At 37.1% G+C, this 22,929-nt stretch overlaps 1 protein-coding gene across 2 annotated transcripts in view; it reads left to right on the forward strand.

The window, feature by feature from the left end:
• The window catches only part of nlgn4xa (neuroligin 4 X-linked a), a 553,330-nt gene that overhangs the window by 395,800 nt on the left and 134,601 nt on the right, over window positions 1–22,929 (forward strand). For both annotated transcript variants that reach the window (XM_051927218.1, XM_028800872.2), the window contains one exon: window positions 3,749–3,934. In XM_051927218.1, the coding sequence (XP_051783178.1) occupies window positions 3,749–3,934 (186 nt within the window). The remainder of the gene's footprint in view (window positions 1–3,748; window positions 3,935–22,929) is intronic.

The following is a 22,929-nucleotide window of genomic DNA, read 5'->3' on the forward strand; positions in this document are numbered from 1 at the left end:
ACTAATGCTATACTGTATGACAGTTCCTCTAGTTGCAGTTGATTTCTGTGAATGTATTGCTCTCTATTTTTGATATGTGGTGCTTTACAAGCTCTAACTCTTAAAGTCTCTCAAAAATTAATTCTTATTTCCATTATTGCAAATTATTTACATTTAGCTCTGCAAGTTAGTTTGCTGCGGTGGGCTATAGTCCTATCAGTAAATGCAGAATTATCAATAGCTTTACCTCAATATTTGGCACACTTTATTAATCCTCGATGGGAAATTGTCTTTTTGCGTCACCTGTAGGGTAATATCGATAGCACTTTCTTTTTTCTATATATATTTTATTGAATAGAGCTAGGCTCATGATATGTTTAGCATTCAAAGTAAGTAGAAAAGATTACAGAATATACCCTTGAAAAACCACTTGACGTTGATCTGCAAGAGAGTGGGCTGAGTGAAGACTCTTAATGTGCAATTTTGTTCATGCTGTTGTGCTTGTGTGTGTTCTATAAAATGTACTACCAGATTGCTGATTTATTCAGAGACACAGAACTTAGCTACATTGTACATTTATGATGAATTTCACTATGGAGTTACACCTTCCTGGTGTATTCTGTGACCAAGCATAGAATGAAGCAGTAGTAAATTAAAGTAATTTATGTAAGCAATTTATTTTGAGATTAAAAGTCCTTTGAGTTCTTCACCTCATTAGTTTTTCAAAATTAACTGTGCAGGTAATTTCAAATCTACAGGTCAAGGATGGCTATGATGTTCAAAATATTAAGGCATTTGATATGTGTGAGGGAGTGAGGACTCGGATTAAAATCAGTATTGGGGTAACAGACAAGATTCCAATTAGAGTAGGTCCGCACCAGGGATCTTCTTTAAGTTCTTACCTCTTTGATCTGGTTATGGATGTGTCGAGTCATGGGATAACAGACCGATCCCAATGATACAGGCTATTGGCTGATAAAATTGTTTTGTATAGCACCAGAAAAGAGGATGTGGTGAGGAAATTGGAAGAATGGAAAGGACTTTGGAAGATAAAGGATTGAAGTTAAATGAGAAGAAGACAGAACATGAGGTTTAATGATGACCAGGATTCAGAAGTTAGCTGCAGGGAGAGCTAAAAAGAGTGGAGAAAATATAAATATCTAGGATTAGTGGTAACCCAAGATGGAAAATTAGATGCAAATATAACCCATAGAGTGCAGTGTGGATGGAAGAAGAAGATATAAGGAGTATTGTGTGTTCCAAGAATTAAGACAAAGGTTAAAGGTAAGGTTTTTAAGACAGTGATAAAACCAGCAATGGTGTATGGAGCTGAAACATTTGCAGTAAAGGAAATGCAGGAGAAGAAATTAGATGTGGCACAAATGTTGAGATGGATGTGTGGAGTTACAAAAAAGATGACAGAATAAGAAATCAGATGTACAATAAAAGTGGGAGAGATGTCTAAGAGAGTACAGGAAAATAGGTTGAAATGGTATGGACACATGATGAGGAGAGGCAATGAATATGTGGACAAAAGAGTGATGGGAATGGAAGTGCAGGGGCAGTTAAAGCCGGGGAGGCAAAAGCAGAGGTGCATGGATAAAGTAAAAGAAGATCTGAAGGAAAAAGCTTGTCAGGGGAGGGGTTGCAGGACCGAGCTGTATGAAGAACATTGATCAAGCACATGGACCCCACATAGGAGTGGGAAAAGATGAAGAGGAAAAAGAAGAAGTGAGGCATTTGATTATTGAAAACTTTGTGATTCATGTTGGGCACATTCACACATCTGATTATTTGTCATTGAAACAAAAGCATATTTGGTTGCTTTTCTCATTTAATTCCAACTGCAAATAGTTAAGGTGCCTTCTTGTTTGAAGTTATCAGAACGATGTCTGTTTTGTTTATGGGGATGGGAATACATATATAAAATGGCTTAATGTATTGTTGATGGGTCAGTAGAATCACTTCTTTGTGATCCAATAAGTTCATTCTAATGCCTTCATTTTAGGGGCTGACTGTGCTCTAGAGGTTGCAGTCTTTTAAATATGGCAGGAGATTGACGTTCTGATCTTGAGTAGTAATTGAAGAGTCCAAAATTCTGTTCAAAAACAAAGGGTGGTTTTGGCTGGTGCTCTGGTTGCATTTCTGTTTGGTCTTCTAAGGCTACGTCCAAGCTACTGTGCTTTCATTTAAAACTTTTTTAAAGAAAAATGATCTCCTTCCACACTAATATTTACACATCATTTATGAAAGTGACGGAATAAAACAATAATAAAAAAACAAGCGCAAACTTTTACAAGTAGCCAAAATTTACACCGGGTGTTACAGACTCAAATCAATGTATGTTTTTATTATATTATAGTAATAATAACAGCAGCAGCTCAATACTCAAGACTCAAACCTGGTACCTTTGGGTTATAAGGCAGCAGTTCTTACCTCTGCACCATTCAAGAATACATATAAACTCCCTGTTGATTGACATTTGAGCTTAGGTTTGTAACTCATTGACAGCAACATGTAAATCGAATGATTTTTTTTTCCTTGGATATATTCTTGAATAAAAGCACAGTTGTTTATTTCATATTTGGACTAAAGTGTTCACACATTATACACGTCACGTCATTATTAGTATAACATGGAAAAAGTTTTAGGTATGTGTTCAGCATTTCTTGCCTTGTATTTCCTTTCATCCTACACTTACCCAGATCTTTGTAGACACGGAACACACATGAAATGCATGTATTCCAAATAAAAATATACTGTATTATTTACCCTATAGAACTCCAGGAATCTCATATGCAGATAAGGAGCCTTGAGTTGGGAGAAATTTTTGCCCAAGTTGAGCTTCGGCGGCGGGGGGGATGGGATAGCAGGCTGCTTGCTGCTTGTGCTGATCGACACATTTACAAAACAAAAGACACTGATGGAGAGGTGCGAAGGGATTTAAGGTGGGCAAGGATTACAAGTTTTTTCATAGGCTTCAGGGATTCTAGTGTTAAAATATCGGGCTAATGTGGACAAAAGTCAAAAATGAAGACAAATATCTGCGTTTTTAAACAAAAATGTAGTAGTCTGGACGTAGTCTAAGATGCCCACTTAAAACATACTTAACAATCCACCAAAAGAATTAATGCTGTGTCTAAATACAAATGCCCACAGTGGATGAAGTGTTCATATTTTTGCTTGTTTTAATTCTTCTCAAAAATTATTCTTTTACTTAATCTGTTTTTGTATTTGAAATTTACATAATAAAAATGTGGTTACTAAAAAATAAAGTAAAGCAATATTAGGTTCCAGTCTTACATTCTCTTCAAAATAATGAATTAAAGCATTTTTTCTAACTTTGTTAACTTTAACAGTACAAAATCCAAATCAATGAAGTATTTATGAACTGATTTTGGGGTATTTTCCACGTGGGAATCACAGCAGAGGATGGCACACATTCAAGATGTGTCTTCACGGGACCGCACACCAGGTCGCCAAAGGGCACATAATTAATTCTATCTGCTGAGCCTTTCTGTTTATTTTCAGAATTGTAGGTGACTTTCATTTTTTAAGGAAATGCATTTATTTTATTGAAATGTATTCAATCACTTTGACTTTTTCTCTCTCTTACACAACTCAAATGAAATATTTTTAATAAAACTGTGTAAGAGCCACATGAATGTACATAATGTATTCTCTTCTGGCTTTGAGAAATACAATGAAAGCAAAAATCACAAGACACCTTTCTTTGCACAGATGAATGATAAATGCACTCTTCTTTTAGGTTTTCTAAGTACTGGAGACCAAGCTGCCAAAGGAAACTATGGACTGCTTGACCAAATACAGGCCTTGAGATGGATCAAAGAAAACATCCAAGCTTTTAAAGGAGATCCTAAGAGGGTTACAATATTTGGATCTGGTGCAGGAGCATCATGTGTATGTTTGCTGACGCTATCGCATCACTCTGAAGGTAATTTCGTTTTTTTTGTTACTGTATACTACATACTGTTTTGTTATTTTTCATGCACAGAGTTGTTTTTATATTATTGATTTTACAATTTGACACAAAGGTACTTTTCACCATAGGTTTTTTTGAAATATTAACTTTGGCTTTGTACTGCCCACTGTCAGACAAGGTGGCTAGAAATACTGCAGTGTAATTTATGCAGAGAGGAACAGCGCCACGCATGGTGTGATGGTTAGAATGCTTGTCTGTCAACCAAGAAACCTGGGTTTGAGTCCCACTCATTACATTTATAATTTTCTTTTAAAACATTTCCCTTGTTATTTTTGTCATGTTTTCAAAAAGTTGGAGAGGAGAGAGTGGTAATGTTTTCATCAACATTTTTCATTGTAATTTTGGGTTCTTTGACCTAGAGGGAGTAATTAATATACATAGTAGCTTTTCAATATTAACAATACATATTTGCTGTATTCAATAAGTGTGGGGGATGATAAAGACTGGTAATATATGATTTTTAATTGCTTTTTACATTTCCACTTGAACCTGAACTTTACTACCAGACAACATAGTTGCTAGGAATTTTTCTTAGTGTTCTGTCCATATTCATAATAAAATAAACACAAATAAACAACACAATATAACGTACAATATATGGCACCATCACAACATTATATATAATAGCAGTGAAAAACATACTGTACAAAAAACAAAACAATACAGTAAAGTAGAATTCCACTCCTGTCCTGTAATATATTATGTAAGCCCTTATGAACACAAAATAAACATAATTTAGATTGGATGTACAACTTCAGATATTAGGAAAAGTCATGAATCGGAGACTGTGTTTAACCAGAATGACTTCAGTAGAAAAGAAACTGATCATTTATCTTGTAGTTCTTGCCTTTAGTGAATGGTAATGTACCCTGGATGGTAATAACTGAAACAGATGGTTTTCTGGTTTTCCATCTTGGATTATATTTACCGCTTCCTGACCTGTGATGTATCCAGGATCTCAATGGATTCCAGTTTCAGACCTGCAGTCTTTTCTGTTGTACAAATAGGACTCTATAGTTGGAGTGAGCAGATGCATTGCCATACCAGACTGTCATGGATAACGTGAGGATGATTTCAGTAACAGCTCAATAAAGCTCTACCAGCACTGATTGGAACAGGTTACATTTTTAAGATGACAGAGAAAAAACATCCACTGCAGAGCTTTTGTGATAAGAGCAGTTCTGTTTACATCCCATTTCAGATGGTGAGTGATAGTTACACTCAGAATCAGTGACACCATTTATAACTAGGGGTTTAAAAGGTAAGGAGTTTCTTGTAAAATCCACAATCATTTCTACTGTTTTCAAGGAATTCATGTTAAGACTCTCCATAAACCTTCGCTTAGGCCTTCCTCTTTTTCTCTTACCTGGCAGCTCTATCCTTAGCATCCTTCTCCCAATATACCCAGCATCTCTCCTCTCTACATGTCCAAACCAACGCAATCTCGCCTCTCTGAATTTGTCTCCCAACCGTCCAACTTGAGCTGACCCTCTAATGTACTCATTTCTAATCCTATCCATCCTCGTCACACCCAGTGCATATCTTAGCATCTTTAACTCTGCCACCTTCAGCTCTGTCTCCTGCTTTCTGGTTAGTGCCACCGTCTTCAACCTGTATAACATACTGTAGCTGGTCTCACTACCGTCCTGTAGACCTTCCCTTTCACTCTTGCTGATATCCAGTCCGTCACAAATCACTCCTGACACTCTTCTCCACCCATTCCTCCCTGCCTGCACTCTCTTTTTCACCTCTCTTCCACAATCCCCATCACTCTGTACTGTTGATCCCAAGTATTTAAACTCATCCACCTTCACCAACTCTACTCCTTGCATCCTCACCATTCCACTGACCTCCCTGTCATTTACACACATGTATTCTGTCTTGTTCCTACTGACCTTCATTCCTCTCCTCTCTAGAGCATATCTCCACCTCTCCAAGGTCTCCTCAACCTGCTCCCTACTATCGCTACAGATCACAATGTCATCAGCAAACATCATAGTCCACGGGGACTCCTGTCTAATCTCATCTGTCAACCTGTCCATCACCATTGCAAATAAGAAAAGGCTCAGAGTCGATCCCTAATGTAATCCCACCTCCACCTTGAATGCATCCATCACTCCTTCTGTAGACCTCACCATGGTCACACTTTTCTCGTACATATCTTGTACAACTCTTACATACTTCCTGCCACTCCCGACTTCCTCATACAATACCACAACTCCACTCGAGACACCCTGTCATATATTTTCTCCAGGTCCACAAAGACGCAATGCAACTCCTTCTGGCCTTCTCTATACTTCTCCATCAACATCCTTAGAGCAGACATTGCATCTGTAGTGCTCTTTCTTGGCATGAAACCATACTGCTGCTCACTAATCATCACCTCCCTTTCTTAATTGAGCTTCTACTACTCTTTCCCATAAACTTCATGCTGTGGCTCATCAATGTTATCCCCCTGTAGTTACTACAGTCCTCCACAACCCCCTTATTCTTAAATATCGGCACCAGTACACTTCTTCTCCACTCCTCAGGCATCCTCTCACTTTCCAAGATTCCATTAAACAATCTGGTTAAAAACTCCACTGCCATCTCTCCTAAACACCTCCATGCTTCCACAGGCATGTCATCTGGACCAACGGCTTTTCCATTCTTCATTCCCTTCATAGCTGTTCTTACTTCCTCCTTGCTAATCCATTGCACTTCCTGATTCACTATCTCCACATCATCCAACCTCTTCTCTCTCTTGTTCTCTTCATTCATCAACCTCTCAAAGTACTCTTTCCATCTGCTCAACACACTCTCCTTGCTTGTGAGTACGTTTCCGTCTTTATCCTTTATCACACTAACCAGCTGCACATCTTTCCTAGCTTGGTCTCTCTGTCTAGCCAATCGGTACAGGTCCTTTTCTCTCTCCTTAGTGTCCAACCTCTCATATAACTCATCATACACCTTTTCTTTAGCCTTCGCCACCTCTCTGTTCACCTTGTGCCTTATCTCCTTGTACTCTTGTCTACTTTCTGCATCTCTCTGACTATCCCACTTCTTCTTTGCCATCCTCTTCCTCTGTATACTCTCCTGTACTTCCCCATTCCACAACCAGGTTTCATTTCCCTCCTTTCTCTGTCCAAATGTCACACCAAGCACCCTTCTTGCTGTCACCCTTACTACATCTGTTGTAGTTTCCCAACTGACTGGTAACTCTTCACTGCCACCCAGTGCCTGTCTCACCTTCTTCCTAAACTCAACCTTGCAGTCTTCCTTTTTCAACTTCCACCATTTAATCCTTGGCTCTGCCCTCACTCTCTTCCTCTTCTTGATCTCCAATGTCATCCTACACATCACCATCCTATGCTGCTTAACTACACTTTCCCCTGCCACTACTTTGCAGTCTTCAATCTCCTTCAGATTGACTCTTCTGCATAGGATGTAATCTACCTGTGTGCATCTTCCTCCACTCTTGTACTTCACCCTATGTTCCTCACTCTTCTTAAAATACGTATTCACCACAGCCGTGTCCATTCTTTTGGCAAAATCCACTATCCTCTGACCTTCTTCATTCCTCTCCTTGACACCATACCTACCTATCACCTCCTTGTCTCCTCTGTTCCCTTCACCAACATGTCCATTGAAATTCACTTCAATCACCACTTTCTGTCCCTTGGGTACACTGTTCATCACTTCATCCAACTCATTCCAAAAATCTTCTTTCTAATCCATTGCACACCCAACTTACGGGGCATGTGCACTAACAATATTCATCTACAGAATATTTAATTATCTTCAATTACAAAACTATAGAATTTATTTGCAAACTATAATCATATATTTTTCATTCATTCAAAATCTGCATATAATTGATTGTGGATTTTTCATGTCTGGTCGTATTATTTCTATAGTTTTTAAAGTTTGGCTCTTCCTCGACTTTTTATTGTAAAGCTTAATAAAATTATCAACTGCAGTCTAATAAACATAAACGAAAAGTGTATTAATATTAATTGTATCATGTAGATAAAAAAAATGTAGATGCCCTTTTCTTGTAACCTCAGCTGCCCCAATAACAAAATTAATCAGATTTATGATAGAATGGGACAATGGCACAGTCTTACTAAACCTTAATGAGAAGACAGAAATATACACTGGCAATTACAATATTTATAGCCATGCTAGTACAAGGAGTTCTGCTCCAGTAAAGGATGACAGATCTTATATATTTAGAGAGTGCTCGATCACGTGAAAGACATTTTCCTCTTAAAGTGTTTTATTAAACCAAATAGTGTATGATGAATCCACACAAGTGTACATGGAAAAAACTTAGACAGAGAACGTCTGGCTCCTTTGTTATTTTCATCTTATTGCTAATAGGGAGCCATTAAAAACATTGAATGCAGCTATTTAAGACTGAAAAAAGCAATTAAGGATGGGGGACCTTAACAAGTGAGACCACTAAAATGAAGCATGAAAATGTCACTTGAGCAATAAGTGCTTTATCAGCAGTAACTGACTTCTCATTAAGAACTGGGTTGGAACAAAAACCTGCAGCGACTGCTACTCTTAAGGACTGACACTGCCCACCCCTGCTCTAAAGGCTCAAAGCCCAATCTGTTTGGTAGATTTCATTCTCTGGCCCAATTCTCCACTCAACAAAGCATTGTTCTCTCTAACATCTCATTTCTCTCATTGACTGTTAGGATTCAAGAAATTAGTATATTCTCATATTATTTTTTCTTATTTTACCACATTCATTAGTGACGATACAATGAGTGCTATGTTTTTGATGCTAAATACTGCTAGTCAGCCATGTACAGTATTAAAGGCCATCTGAACTTTGTTTAAGAGTAAGAAAATATTCTGCTTTGATAGCACACTATATATCTAGAAATGTTTTTCTAGTTTTACCCTAACTATATTGTTTGAAAGCAAGTTTACTGTAGTTTGGTCCTTTTAACTTAAGTCTGCCAATATCAGATCTTCAGTGTTTCAACCCCCTCTTTCAGTTGACAACTCATTTCAGATTACCTTAAATCTGTGATGCTCTGCTTTCATGTCTGCCACCATCATGTATCTCCTGATTAAACAATCTTGACAGTGACAAACCTGGCCTTTCTCGGACCCCCACTCCCCCATTTGACAAGGACACCAGCACTCCTAGAAACCCTAGACTTATTTTCTCTCTCTGCACTTAAGCCCCATCCCGTGACCACAAATGGGACAAGCTGCAGAATTCCATCTAGGAACACAGATGTCCTAATTTACCTACAAGTACACCAGCCTGTCAGGATCGTTTTATGATTAGGATCTATTTTTGAGCAATTTGAATACTGTTTCCAATTTGCTTTTCCTTAAAATTGCAGTAATTTAGATATATTTTTCATTCATTTTTTACATTGCTTCTTTGATGTCATTATTCTGCATTTGGGTCCTGCTGGTTTCTAACAATACCTTCCTATTGTGGTGCTGCCATTGCTTACAAGGTAGTTGGTGACATTATATACATGGTCAAATATTACCTTACCTTACCTTAAAGAACTGCTTCACCCAAAAATGATATTTTTTTCTATATGTTACTTACCACATGTAGTTTGTAGTGATGGGTAAGAAAAATTTTTCACATCATTTTTTCATGCACAATGGAAATAGCAAAGATTCTGATAATACCGAGTTATATGATAAACAACACTGGACAACATCAAGAAATGTCATAAAGTCAATGAAAAAAATAATCTTATTCAGGCTGCATAATCGACATGTTAAGTCATCCAGTCTTATGCTTACAATTTTTATGAACATTTTGTTAAATAAACCACTACTTATAAAATTGTTCTAGTGAATGAAAGTGGAATGTGCTCAGGCTCACCCAAGATTGTTGTTAGGAGTTTACTTAAGTATTGCTTGTTTGAATTTTCTGAATTATTCTGTTTCTGCCACTTTGCTCTCAGTTAAGTGTACTAGGATTTGTTAACTTTGGATTATCTTTTAGGCAACTCTTTTAAGCTCTTTTGACCATTTTTGTCTTATATTTGCTTATTTTTTCAATTAATAACTTATTTTACAATGGTTCCCATTGTCCTTTAGATTACAAGCCCAGAGTTTTTATTTCTCTGTCTTAAAAGGCATTTTAATGAGACTTCGGACATTATGGCATTTTTAAACTTTGAAATCCAGCTTCTTTTCATAGGTCAATGTAGGATAAATTCTGCAGGTAGCAGTTGGGCCCTGGCTTGATTTTGAGTAAGCCTCTTCTGGGCAGGCCAATGATGGTCCTGGCCTGCTTAGTGGATCTTTTAGATGTCTCAGTTACCTTTTTCGCCATTGTCAAGCTGGACAATGACTCAAAAAGGGAACAGGTTTCCAAGGAACAAAATCTTTATTGCTGTACTGGCAGATACAAACACAAGACTGTATTCAGAAGGGGGTTGTCAACAGCAGCACACAGATTGTAGCTGTCAAATGTGGTGGTCCAGCTCCCATCTCCAGGTCAAAAGAACACAAAGTTCTTCTCATCAAGCGGGTTCAACGGCTTGGAAACAGAGACTGGAGCAGATGCAGTCTGAGGGAGAGAGGACAGGAGAGTGAGCTGTTAGGTTGGCTGGGGTTCGATCTTTTAACATGTTCTAAACTTTGTGCAAGAAGCATGTGGTCCGGTAAGCCTGCACACTAAAAGCTGATCCCGCAAAGGGGATGGGTAAGACTGGGTTTGTTTCTCATTGAAATACTGTTTAAGAGGGAGATTCTGAAGGGCAGCTGTGTTTCTTTGCCATAGAGACAGTTCACAGTTAAGAGCGAAGAGTGTGCCACTGGCAGAGGGAAAAACGGAGCAGGGGAACTACTGAACTACTTCACATGAGCAATTATCGCCACTGTTAAGGACAACTGTTATGGGCAACTAACCAGCAGCGACACCTGTCACACCACACCATGTTTGTGAATCCATGTTTTAAGAGTGCTAGGGCCTACTTGGTGTAATTTTAGTTTTCAAGATGTTAATCCAGCAAGGGGTAATATATACAGAAAATGCTGACATATTTATACCATCACCTGCTGTGAAATAATGGATGGGTGGGATAAAAATTAAACTCAGTCTAAATAATTTGGAATTATTTAAAAAAAAAACATTAAATTGTATTAACTGCTACATATAGGAAACATTCTGTGGTGACAAGGTCACATTCAACCCAGTGGCACCTGTCATCCCTTTTTGCCAGTGTGGGTTTTACTGTCCAGAGGATTCCAGTTGAATTTTTTGCCCCCATGTCTTAACTTCCTACTACCCTTGCAACTCTTTCTCACTGAGTAGCTTTTGATGTTAATAAAATTCATGAAAAATATATGTTTATGACAGGGCTTTTTATGCAGAGCCATGCAAAATAATTTAAGATTTTTCATGTATAATTTGCAAAAAACATGTATTCTCCTGTGTAATAAATGAAGTGTGCTGACAAATAGATGTTTAAACTCTTATGTGGCACGAGCATGCTGGTATAACATCTGCTACTTTATTTTCCCCAGGGCGTCATGCAACACCCTGGTTAAACAAAAGCAGGAAAAATATCAACATATTTGACTTTTTTTTTCTTTTTCTGTGTAAAATATTCAGTACAAATGATATTCCATTTATTTATCATTAGCGTTTTTTAACTTCTTAACCCAGCTCTGGAAAGATTGTATTCTAACCAGAAAGTAATGGACACAACACAGGATTCCACCAATAATGGGACAAAAATTTAAAATAGTATGTGTTCAAGACCAGGCAAAGACATTGGGTTATTTGAGAGTGTAAGTATACATTATGACAGCACAAATACATGGCTCACTTCCAATGCATTATTCATTTTCTAAAATTACTTCTTGTATTACAGGATTATAGAGATCTAGATTATATCTTGACAGCATAAGGAATTTTAGGACAAAGTGGGCCTTTTCTGCTAGGCTTTAGTGGCATATCAGGCCTGTTAAGGCAGCTGATTTAACAGACATCCAGCTGTGCAAAACTCCCTTTTACATTCTAAACTGACTGAGCTCAAATTTACAGTAGGATATCACATCTATGCAGGGACCCCTTTTTAGATTTCTTGAGCCAAAATGCACAAATTTAACTAAAGCCAGACCAAAGACCTATAATTCAAGGAATGACAACTGTGGCGGACAGAATAACTCACCTATGAGAAGAAGCTGCTTTTGTAACTAAAAGTGACCTTAATCCAATCACAAGAGGTTCCACCTTCCATCATAAACTAGTTACTCTCGTCCCGGTTAGACATTCTCTCTGAGCATTTTCTCAAGGGAATTCTGAGAAGCGTTGAAGAAACTCCCATGCTCTCACTCTCCAGACTGACTTAATATCTATGAATTGACGATCTCTGAAACCAAAAATATTGATGAGCTGCTCCATACCTTGGAAGCAGTAAGCTGATAATCTCTTCGTGGAACGGAAAGCTAAGGTCAAGTCTAACAAGTGAAGCGCTGATCCCAGTCTGAAGACTGAGAAGTACGTACTACTTCAAGAAGGGAATTTCATCATCTAAACTCTTGGGCCAGAAAGAGTAATGCTTTACCTACAAAGTTGGAGACAACACAACAAAGAGCCTAACTGAGGAAAGCACTGCACAACAGAGACAAAGGCTCATGCAGCAAAGAGAAAAAGTGCACTCCAATGTAAGAAGAATCCTCCATTTGAACCCAGAGCATCAACAAAATGACAACTCTATACAACATCAGACATCACCTTTAAAGGTTTGGTATTGTAAAACTATGTATCGAAGCTAAGATAAATTAGAACTCTGAATAACCAGTAAACAGCCAGCCTCTCTATGTTATATGTTTGTCCGTCTAGGCTATATCCCTCCTGTCTTATATATCAATACTGTATATATATATATGCAGTTATCATATTTCTATAATCCTGTGTTTATCGATGAATTGCATTATTCTGTTTCTTAAAACGACTGTGCGTCAATTACCTTGATATGCATCTAATAGTCAGAGACTGCCTCCTACAACAGAAAATGGTAAGGTAAAAAGAATAGGAGCCTTACCAAATTATTGCCAAAGGCACGGTCGATAATTCATTAACCAAGCTAAATCTCTTCTCATTTATACAGCATAACCCAACCCTTCATAATAATTCTTTGCATTTATATAGCGCTTTTCTCATTACTCAAAGTGCTCAGAAATTGCAGGTTAAGGGCCTTGCTCAAGGGCCCAACAGAGCAGAGTCCCTAATGGCATTTACGGGATTCGAACCGGCAACCTTCCTAGCCTCAGAGCCACCACTCATGAGACGGTGGTCCTTTTTAGGACTCTCTCATGGGACTCACAATAACAGATATTGATGTAATTTACAGTTACTTATTAATCTTACAGAATCAACTTTCAGGTATGAAAGAAAACAAGACTACCGAGACAATGAGTGAATGTGCATGCTCTACACAAGTGTGAACCTTGATGAAAACTGAATTTTCGTACATTGAGGTTTGAGGCATAGTAGCTAGCCACTGTGCTGCATAGGATTGATATCATTTACATATTTTGGGGATTTACAGGTTATACTCAAAGCATTGGAATCAAAGTAGAAAACAGACATAAATGAGACCCCAGTCCATACCAATGCCAACACTCAGTGACACCAGACCAATTTAGAATTACTAATGGCAGATATCCGATGTACAGGGCCCATAAAAGGTATTCAACAGCTTGGAAGTTTTCACATTTTATTGTTATGCAACATTGACCTACTGTGAATATAATTTAGCTTTTTTAACACTGACAAAAAAGACTCTTTAATGGCAAAGTGGTCTAAATTAACTGAAAATATAGAACACAAAATAATTGATCACAAAAGTATTCATCTCCTTTAATATCACATGCCGAAATCATCACTGGTGAAGCCAATTGGTTTCAGAAGTTCCACAATTTATTCACTGTAGATCACCTGTGTGGAGTTTTAGTTCATTGTACTCTAAATGTTCCTTAACTGGAAGGGCCTGCTTGTGGTGAGTTAGTACAGTGGCCTGATCTACACAATGAAGACAAAAGAACTCGCCAAGGATTGAAAAGCACAAGCCTGGGGATGGAGACACAAAAATACCCAAATCACTGAAGATTCCTTGGAGTCCAGTTAAATCAATCATGAAGAAATGGAAAGTAAATCTTCTAGGGCAACTGTTCACAAAAATGGAGTGATCGTATAAGATGATTAGTAAAGGAGGACACCAAGAATTACAAGCTCCAGTGGCTGACATTAGATAGACTATGTATAGCAGAACTGCTACAAGGGTGCATTACCGTTCACAGCATTATGGGAGAGTGACAAAGAGGAAACAACTTTTAACAGAAACGCACACAACATCTCGTTGAGAGTTTTTTAGGAAGCATTCTGGCAAATCCTGTAACTGAAAATTGGATGGGAATGCCACATTATTCAGATATACTGTAACAGGAGATCTCTGACATAAAAATATTGTAATGATGTGATTTCTTGATATATGCATTTTAAAGCTATTCAAATTTCTGAGGGTCAGATACATTTGTGGCTTGAACATGGCTTTGCATTATCAATATTTTATTATATGAGTTATTTTAAAAAAAAATCTATTCTCTCCTTACAAAATCCCACTGCTGAGACAGTTCAGTGACATTATTACATTCTGAATAACAAGAAAAGGCCATTCAAATAATAAGTTTTCTCATTTGCAATTTTGCCTTCAAAGCTCAATAACACTATTTAAGGCAATGTTTACCCAAAGGAACACATTTAAAAGCCGACATAAATGTGGAGTTCATGTTGGCTAACTACTGATATGAAAATCAACTAATAAACAAGTCTATGATAAAGCATTAATTTTGTACGTTCTATTAAAATATAAAAAGGCCATCGGCGGAGACAAAGCCTATTACTTTTTTTTTTCCTGCTTTGCTGCTGGAACCTTTACATATGTAGAATAGAATTTAAAGTAAAATGAATATCATACAATGCAATTTAAAGAGACAAAGGCCACATTTGATGGAACTGAACAAATATCTCTTAGAAACCTTCCAGAACTGACTGTAGATATTTAAACATGGAATATTTTCCTCTTCCAAAATCACTTAATATCAACCATTATACTGCTTGAGTCCTCTTTTTTAGTTAAGATATTGCAGATTTCTTTTTATTGATTCATCTTTAAAAAGACATGACATAAATAGTTCTGCCCAAATTATCATGATGAAAAGAACTGTAGAAATGATCATTTAACTTGGAAATGGTAACCACTGGAGAATGTTCTAATGATGAGAGTGAATTTAGAGGTGAGGAACACAAAAACAAGCTAAAATAACATTCTGAGATCCTCTAAATCCCATTCAGGGTTGTGGTGGAGGTGCATGGAGTAAAAGGCAGAAGTGAACCCTTGATAAGGTATCAGTCCATTCCATAGCTGACTCCTGCATGCCAACGACCAGTCAATTTTAAATCCCCAAATTATCTTATCATGCATGCATATTTTGGGGATTTGGGAGGAATATAGAATAGCTAGGGGAGAGCAAATATGAAGAAAAGGATGAAGACCGCTGTGAAAATAATCAACCTTGACACAGAAAAAGGTTTGGGGTAGCCACCCGTATACTTAATCCCTGGCTGCAAAAGTGCAAATACAAGCAAAGTTGTGAACATGTCTGAGTCCAAAACAGAACTGAATACATGTGGAGGTTGTCTTGCTTTTATAGTAGGTTGAAGGAAGTGATGTCATCTGGGGGCCAGAACCAGAAGTAAGTCCGTGGAGCCGGAAACCGGAAGTGCTGTCTTCAGGGCTGGACTCAGGCAGAATTTCACATATTTGATCTGCAGGAATATCAGAGTAAAGATTTGTGTACCCCACCAACCCCTGGCCTGGCGTGGAATTACCTTTGATTGGTCCCTCTAGTTGTCTCCCATGCTCACGTGTGTGACACCCCATACAGACCCAGTGCAAGTACTGGATCTGTAACTAAGATGTACTAATTTCTACGCCACAATGTCATTTACAAAAACAACATCTTGTCTCTGAGGGTTCAAAACCCATTTGCTCTACAAAATCAGTTGTGAAAGTTCTTTCTTTATGTATTTGGAGACCATATGCCAGACCACTTTACCTATAGTACGAGTCTATAGTCTGAAATTTTGACTACAGTTTGACAGAAGGCACATGGGTATGGAAGATTATTTGTGACAAAATTAAATGCAATCCAGTGTGTTAACTGCACTACAATGTAATGCATGTGCATGGTTTATTGTGTCACAATAAAAACCATATCAACCAAATGAGCGATTGATTTTCACTATAGCATGCAAGTCTTGTTTCACTTTAAAATTCAGTACAAAAGTGTATTGCATTTTAGTTCAAGTCCTTATGTCACATGCCATATCTAAAAGAAAAGCAAGCGTATTGCATTTCGCTTAGTGCCACTCCAAATATATTGCATTTCAATTCAAGATCACACAGTAATTGTACCAAAACTGAATGTTATCAAATGACCTATCAGTGTTAAAGATGGGGCAAGGGAGACTCTAAATATCAGCTAGAAGAAAGTTCTATGATCTGAGGAGCACAAAATGTAGCTTTTTGGCTTTCAGGATAAAGGCAATGTTTGAACGCTGAACATTATCAAAAGCACACCATTCCCACCGTGAAGTGTGATGGTGGCAGCATCATACTTTGGGGATGCTTCCCTGCAGCAGGCCCTGGAAGGTTTGTGAGGGAAAAATAAAGGGAAATCCTGGAGAAGACCCTCATACAGTCTGCAACGAACCTGCACTTTAGGAGAAGATCTGATTTCCAGCAAGACAATGGGCCAAAACATAAAGCTAAAAAACTGAACACAAGAATGGCTTAAAACAACAATATGTTGTAAAGTGACCAAATTAGGGTCCAGATATCAATCCATTTGAGAATTTACAGTATGTCCGGACATGAAAAAGTCTGTTTGCTCACAATCCGGATGAGCAAAGCTGATAGAGAGACCTAAACACACAGATTCAAGGCTGTCATGGCTGCCAAAGGTGCATCTAATAAACCCTAACCTGAAGAGGGCTGAATACTTATGCAATCAGTTATTTTGTATTTTATATTTGTAACTAATTTAGACCAATTTGCAGAAATCTGTTTTTGTGCTTGTTTTTCTGTTGATCAGTGTCAAAAAAGTCTAAATCCCCTATGGTTTATTGTGGTATAACCATAAAATATGAAAATGTCTAACGGGGTGAATAGGCATTGTATCTGGAAAAGAACCCAAGTGCAGATGGGAAAAATGTGCAACCTCGAAGCAGACAAAGCCAAATTCAGTTAACTGAAGTGAAGCCCCTGGGGATGGGATAGAGCAGTAGTGGTTACTGTGCCACCAGCCCTCCATCCATGTTCTTAACCACCTTAATCCAGTTCTAGGTTCACGGTAGCCATACTTTATCTCAGGAGGAAGCAGCCATGGACGGAATGTATGAATGCATTCACAAACCCAAACAGACTCGCTAATACAAGGCCTGCTTAGAATCACCGTTTAACCAACATGAAAGGAAAACCTCACAGGCATATAAAGAAAGAGCAGCCCTCCACATACATGGTGACCACACTGGAGTTGATACAATGCCAATATTATGTGATCAGTCCTTAATTCTTATTTAATTTGTTTTTAGTGTTTTTACTAAAACACTTATAAGAAGAAACTGTTGGTTATGCGTACATTGTTACAAAGGGCACCAACTTTAAGACAGAAAGTGACATTTTAAGGAAAGAAACTTCTTGTTGGTATAAGGGAGACACCAACAAAGTGAAGACATATAATAATGAAACTATTATTTTTCAGCATATAGAATTAAGCCCAACCCAGAGGTGAACTAACACATGTTTGACTGCTTGATGGTTCTGTCCTTGTTTCTTAAAAGCTAAAAATGAAATAAAATGCAGAAATAATCTATAAACAAATCACAGTAGAAACAAGAAGATCAAGTGCTCATTGTAACTGCTCAATCAGACAACGATATTTCTGCATTTCAGTGGTGCCCTGTCAAATGCTGGTCACTGCCTTGCGCCCTGGATAAGCTTCAGCCCCTTGTGACTCTGAATTGGATTAAAGGGGTTTCAGAGTGTTATATTATGTAATGCGGAATTCGACAGCAGTCATCATCTGCTCTATACGTATGTTTATTTTTTGAAAAGGATTGAAAGACTGTGGCATACTGTACTGAGGTTGTGTGAGTTCCAGTAACATAGCTGAGGGACAGAATATTGCAAAATAATTTTATTGCCAGTGCAGCTAGCAGATATCCATGCATTAACTGAATACACTTATTCCAACTTAAGAGTTATTCAATAGGAACTCACATTGGATGAGGCGCTGTTAATTGCAGAACAACTAGTGAAACTCTACAGATTAATTGTATTATGAAGTTGTACTTGAAAAATAGAAACAGTTTTTCATAGTATAATATCAGATCTGCTCTATCTTCTGTACTTCAAGTAGGATTATGTTATACAATCAGGGTAGGCCTTAGGTGCAATGCAATCAGACCAATTACTCCAAGGCACTGGACTCAGGGTACCAAGATGAGAGTCTTTTTAAAAAAAAATGTCCTAACATTTTTTATTCAGTGAGGAGACCCAGCAACCCTGCATGGAATATGCATCCTTGCCCAACCTGCTCTGGACATCACCGGATGGTTGGCTGATTGCTGACATGCAGAGACAGAGACAGAAGCTCACAGTCAGGAGTCAGTGGGTGCATCTGGATAAACCACAGTTCTTGTTACAAAATGTGTTCCCTTCCACATTTAAACTCTACACTAACATTCCTTACTCTGTCTTGCAATACTATTAATTTTAAACAAGTAATTTGTATGGAAATGCAATTTAGTTCTTTTCTAAATGATTGCTGTTTTGTTTCTGCTGTTAATTTGCTCAGATAAAGGCAAGACATGCTAAGTTTGCATAAGTTGAAGCTGTTGCGTAAAATAATAAAAGGAAAGAAAAGAGAACTTTACTTAAAATACCAATGTTTTGTTAAGTTTATTATACTTAACATGTTCTATTATCTTCTGCTTAAAACACTACATTGTATTAATTCTCTACTGCGCCTTTGTCCCACCACTGTTCATGCGATGCCATTGACGTTAAACTATGATCTTTGACCAACAACATTATACCCTTCAAAGACTTCACTTATATTTTATTTTTTTGGATTATTCTATTGATTTGCATTACTAATTAAGCTTTATGATCCATTGTCTAGATCAGCATGTTTTATATTAATGGACTCTGGTGTGTTGAAGCCTATCCTGGCAATACCTGCAGTAATGATGCACTCACTCATATTAGTCACATTTAGAGTTATCAGTTAACCTAACACATATTTGGGAAGTAGGGAAAAACATAAACTAGTAATAACACCATACAAGATGATTTGAACCTGACCAGTGAGGTACCAGTGCCAACTGCTGTGTTATCTAACTATTGTTCAGCTGTAACCCATATCATACAATACTGTACCGTCAGAGACAACCAAATGTGAACCTTAGATACTTGCCTGCAAAAGCTTATGAAAAGTGGACACTGAATTTGGAATCTGGTTTCTTCTCACACTCCGGATTCACGTGACACGTGAGTTAATCTGCTTTTGAAGAGCATCATTTTCTGTTGTAGTTGTGATCGGCCTCCCCATGTCCCTGACAAAGAAAAATTTATAAACAATGAACAAAGTTAATTCATGACCAATAGATTACTCCTATATAAGCATGAAATATGAGACAACACATTAAAAGCTGTGTCTTTGAGCATATGTATTGCTTGACTTAGAACCCAAGAAACATGGCATCAGAAAAGTAGAATGTAAATGGCTATCAGTGTAATTCAAACTTAATCGATGTATTGAAACATGTTGAGACCAGCTTTCCTTTTTTTCTACTTTCATTTCAAAGTATAAATGTCATCTGTGTAGTGCTGGAACCAGTGATCTTATTATGAGAAAATTCTATAATCATCTGCTAGACATTGAGAATGTGCAAAAGCTGCCTCTATAGAGGTATATTTCTAAACTTGAATATTCTATTCTACATTTCCACACATACAGTACTGTACAACACAGATGTTATTACTCAATAATAGTAGCAATCCTTTAAATGCTATTATTGCCCACTATACTCCAAACTTCAAAGTAACTAACTAAAATGTGAACATCAACATATTTTTAAAACTGGATAATAACATTTACAAGTTAAATAAGTTAAATGTTTTATTTTAGATGATTATAAATATGCATTAAAATAGCACCAAATTACAGTATGGAAGATATTGACAAGTTGATATTACAATTATTAGAATTAAAAACAGACATTCATGAGGATTTTTGACACTGCCATCATGTCCCCTTATCTAGCAGATGTGTATTATGATTAATATGCCAAAGAGCACATTTATTACTAGTTATCACTTATTGGAAAATGAAGGTACTAAAAATAGTAATATAGAGACAAATCTGTTAAAAGCAAAAATATAACATATGTAATTGTGTATTGTGGATAAAAATCCTGTCAAGCATAATATTTCTACATCAAAACTACGATATTGCATGTGTGTATTGAACAGAAAATGTGGTGGAAAGTGATTGACACATCACTTCGTTTTCCAAAAACAATGGTCTCAAAATTGCCGTATTTTGTAATAATATGTTTTCTTAAACCTTCTATTATCAGTTGTGTGTCCTATCATCTCTTCATTGCTTTGTGCCTGAAAGTCATAAAAATAATAAAATGCTTTTAATAAATTGATCAAATAAACATTATCAGCCTTTTTTACAATATACAGATCAAAATTAACCAGTAGAGCAATTTTAGCAGTCATATTCTGTATAAACTTTTAATTGATGTATGTCCATCCATCCATCCATCCATTTTCCAACCCGCTGAATCCGAACACAGTGTCACGGGGGTCTGCTGGAGCCAATCCCAGCCAACACAGGGCACAAGGCAGGAACCAATGTCATGATCATAAAATGTCTTCTTTTTGAAGAGAGAAGGACGGTATTACCTGTAGCTGGAATTATTTTGGGCTGTTTGTTCCAAATGACATTAATGCTACTTGGCATTTAAAAAATAAATAATTATTGTGCTACATAGAATATGTGGGAGTTTTTCTACCTTCTACAGAACTTTGGTAAAGTCTTCATATAGAAATGTTCTATCATCCCCTTCACTTGATTGGGTTAGAAGAAATTCAAAGAAAATAAAGGGAATATGAATTGTTCTTTTAGTTTAGGATGTCTGATCATTTTGGCTTGACTTCATAGACAAAGAACTGAACACCACATTCTTCAATTTGTTCCACAACAGTGTTCCATCAAGCAGAACTTGGCAGAATTCAGTCATGTTCTCATTGTATAAACTCCATTAGGTGACAGTAGTATTTACATAAAAATTAATTCAGGAAACAGGTTATTGCTTATTAACAGGAAAATGTCAATAATGGGAAGACAATAATGAAATAAACAAGCCAAGAACATGAAACCAAAATTGTAATTTAAAGAACCCAGCAAAAAAGTCAAAAATCTAAATAATCTCATGTAATCAGAGACGAAATGCAAGACAAAAGTTGTAGTCAATTAATAAAAAAAGATTAGATGGAAACATTAATGATAACTCTAAATCTTGGACACCCAGTGGAGCACCACTCTGACCTTCATGTCATTCCCTGAAACCTTCCAAAAAGGTCTCAAAAGTATGCCACCACAAGTGAAAAAATATGGCACCACAGGAGAATGCAGTTCATTTTTAATCATCACTAAAAACACGTAGAAGCAATAAACGTAACTATTGGATTCCTTCAACCCCATGAGACCAAGCAAAAATTAATACCAAAATCCAGATCATGATATATAGCCCACAGCCTCTAGATGCACTAGTCAGGCTTGCCTGGTGTTTTCGGTTAATGGAAGCTACCTAATAGCACAATGGTGTGAACATGACCTACTCCAAAGTAAAAGTGGTGCTTGGTGCCATAGACCTGAAAATGAACTAAATATTCCACAATGGTATCACGGTTTCAAAAATACAAAATCTTTGCACTTCAAACTCCTCACATTCTTCTACTTGCACTGGAAGAGAAGTTGGTCTTAGTCTGTAATAAGGATGGCTATTAACCGGTTTTAAACATGACAGGATGAATCTTTTATAGGATGTACCTTTTCTTTAGTAATTAATGTTCAAGTAATTCAGATAAATATAGTACAGAAGTTAGATATGTCATTCTAGTGTACATTTCATTTAAACAAATTTGCAAATGTAAAAATGTTTGCTCAATCAGAACTATAAATAATTTTAAAATGCAGCAATTTTCAAACATTTCTCTTTTGCAAACTACAAAGACCTTGTTAATGAAGGAACTATATCAAAACTCTACCATCGTTTTAAAGGCATCACAAAGGTAGTTTGTCTAAAGCAGTACTGGACGCAGGACTAAAAACAAATCAATTCTGGATGGTTGTGTTCTTGATCATTACTGTTTATCAATAATTGACTGACACTTTCCAATTCAATTTAGAATTAGTCACTGCGTTCATCTCTTAACTTAAGCTTAACTTAAGATAAGCTTCCATGCTCCCAACCTGTGGCACTGTAGAACACCAGGGAGGTTGCCCTCTTTCGTCCCAGGGAGGTATTACCCCATGCATACTCCTCCATTATGGAGGCATCTCAGCCAGGTATGAATCCTGGCTGTCTGTTACAATATACGAAATAAATAACCAAGAATTGTGGTGGAGAGCAGAACTTTAGGAACCTTCTCAACTTGATTTTATTTCAAACAATCCAGGTGAATAGGATGGAAGAGCTTGTTGGTCTAAATGGTCTGTTCTTGTGATAACGTTTCTAATGTTCTAGTGAGATGCTTTAAAACAGTTGTATCCATCAACAAAACATTTTGGTTTGTTAGTGGAAAACTAATAGGAAT

Source organism: Erpetoichthys calabaricus, chromosome 4, assembly GCF_900747795.2.
Source record: "Erpetoichthys calabaricus chromosome 4, fErpCal1.3, whole genome shotgun sequence".
NCBI classification, from domain to species: Eukaryota; Metazoa; Chordata; class Cladistia; order Polypteriformes; family Polypteridae; genus Erpetoichthys; species Erpetoichthys calabaricus.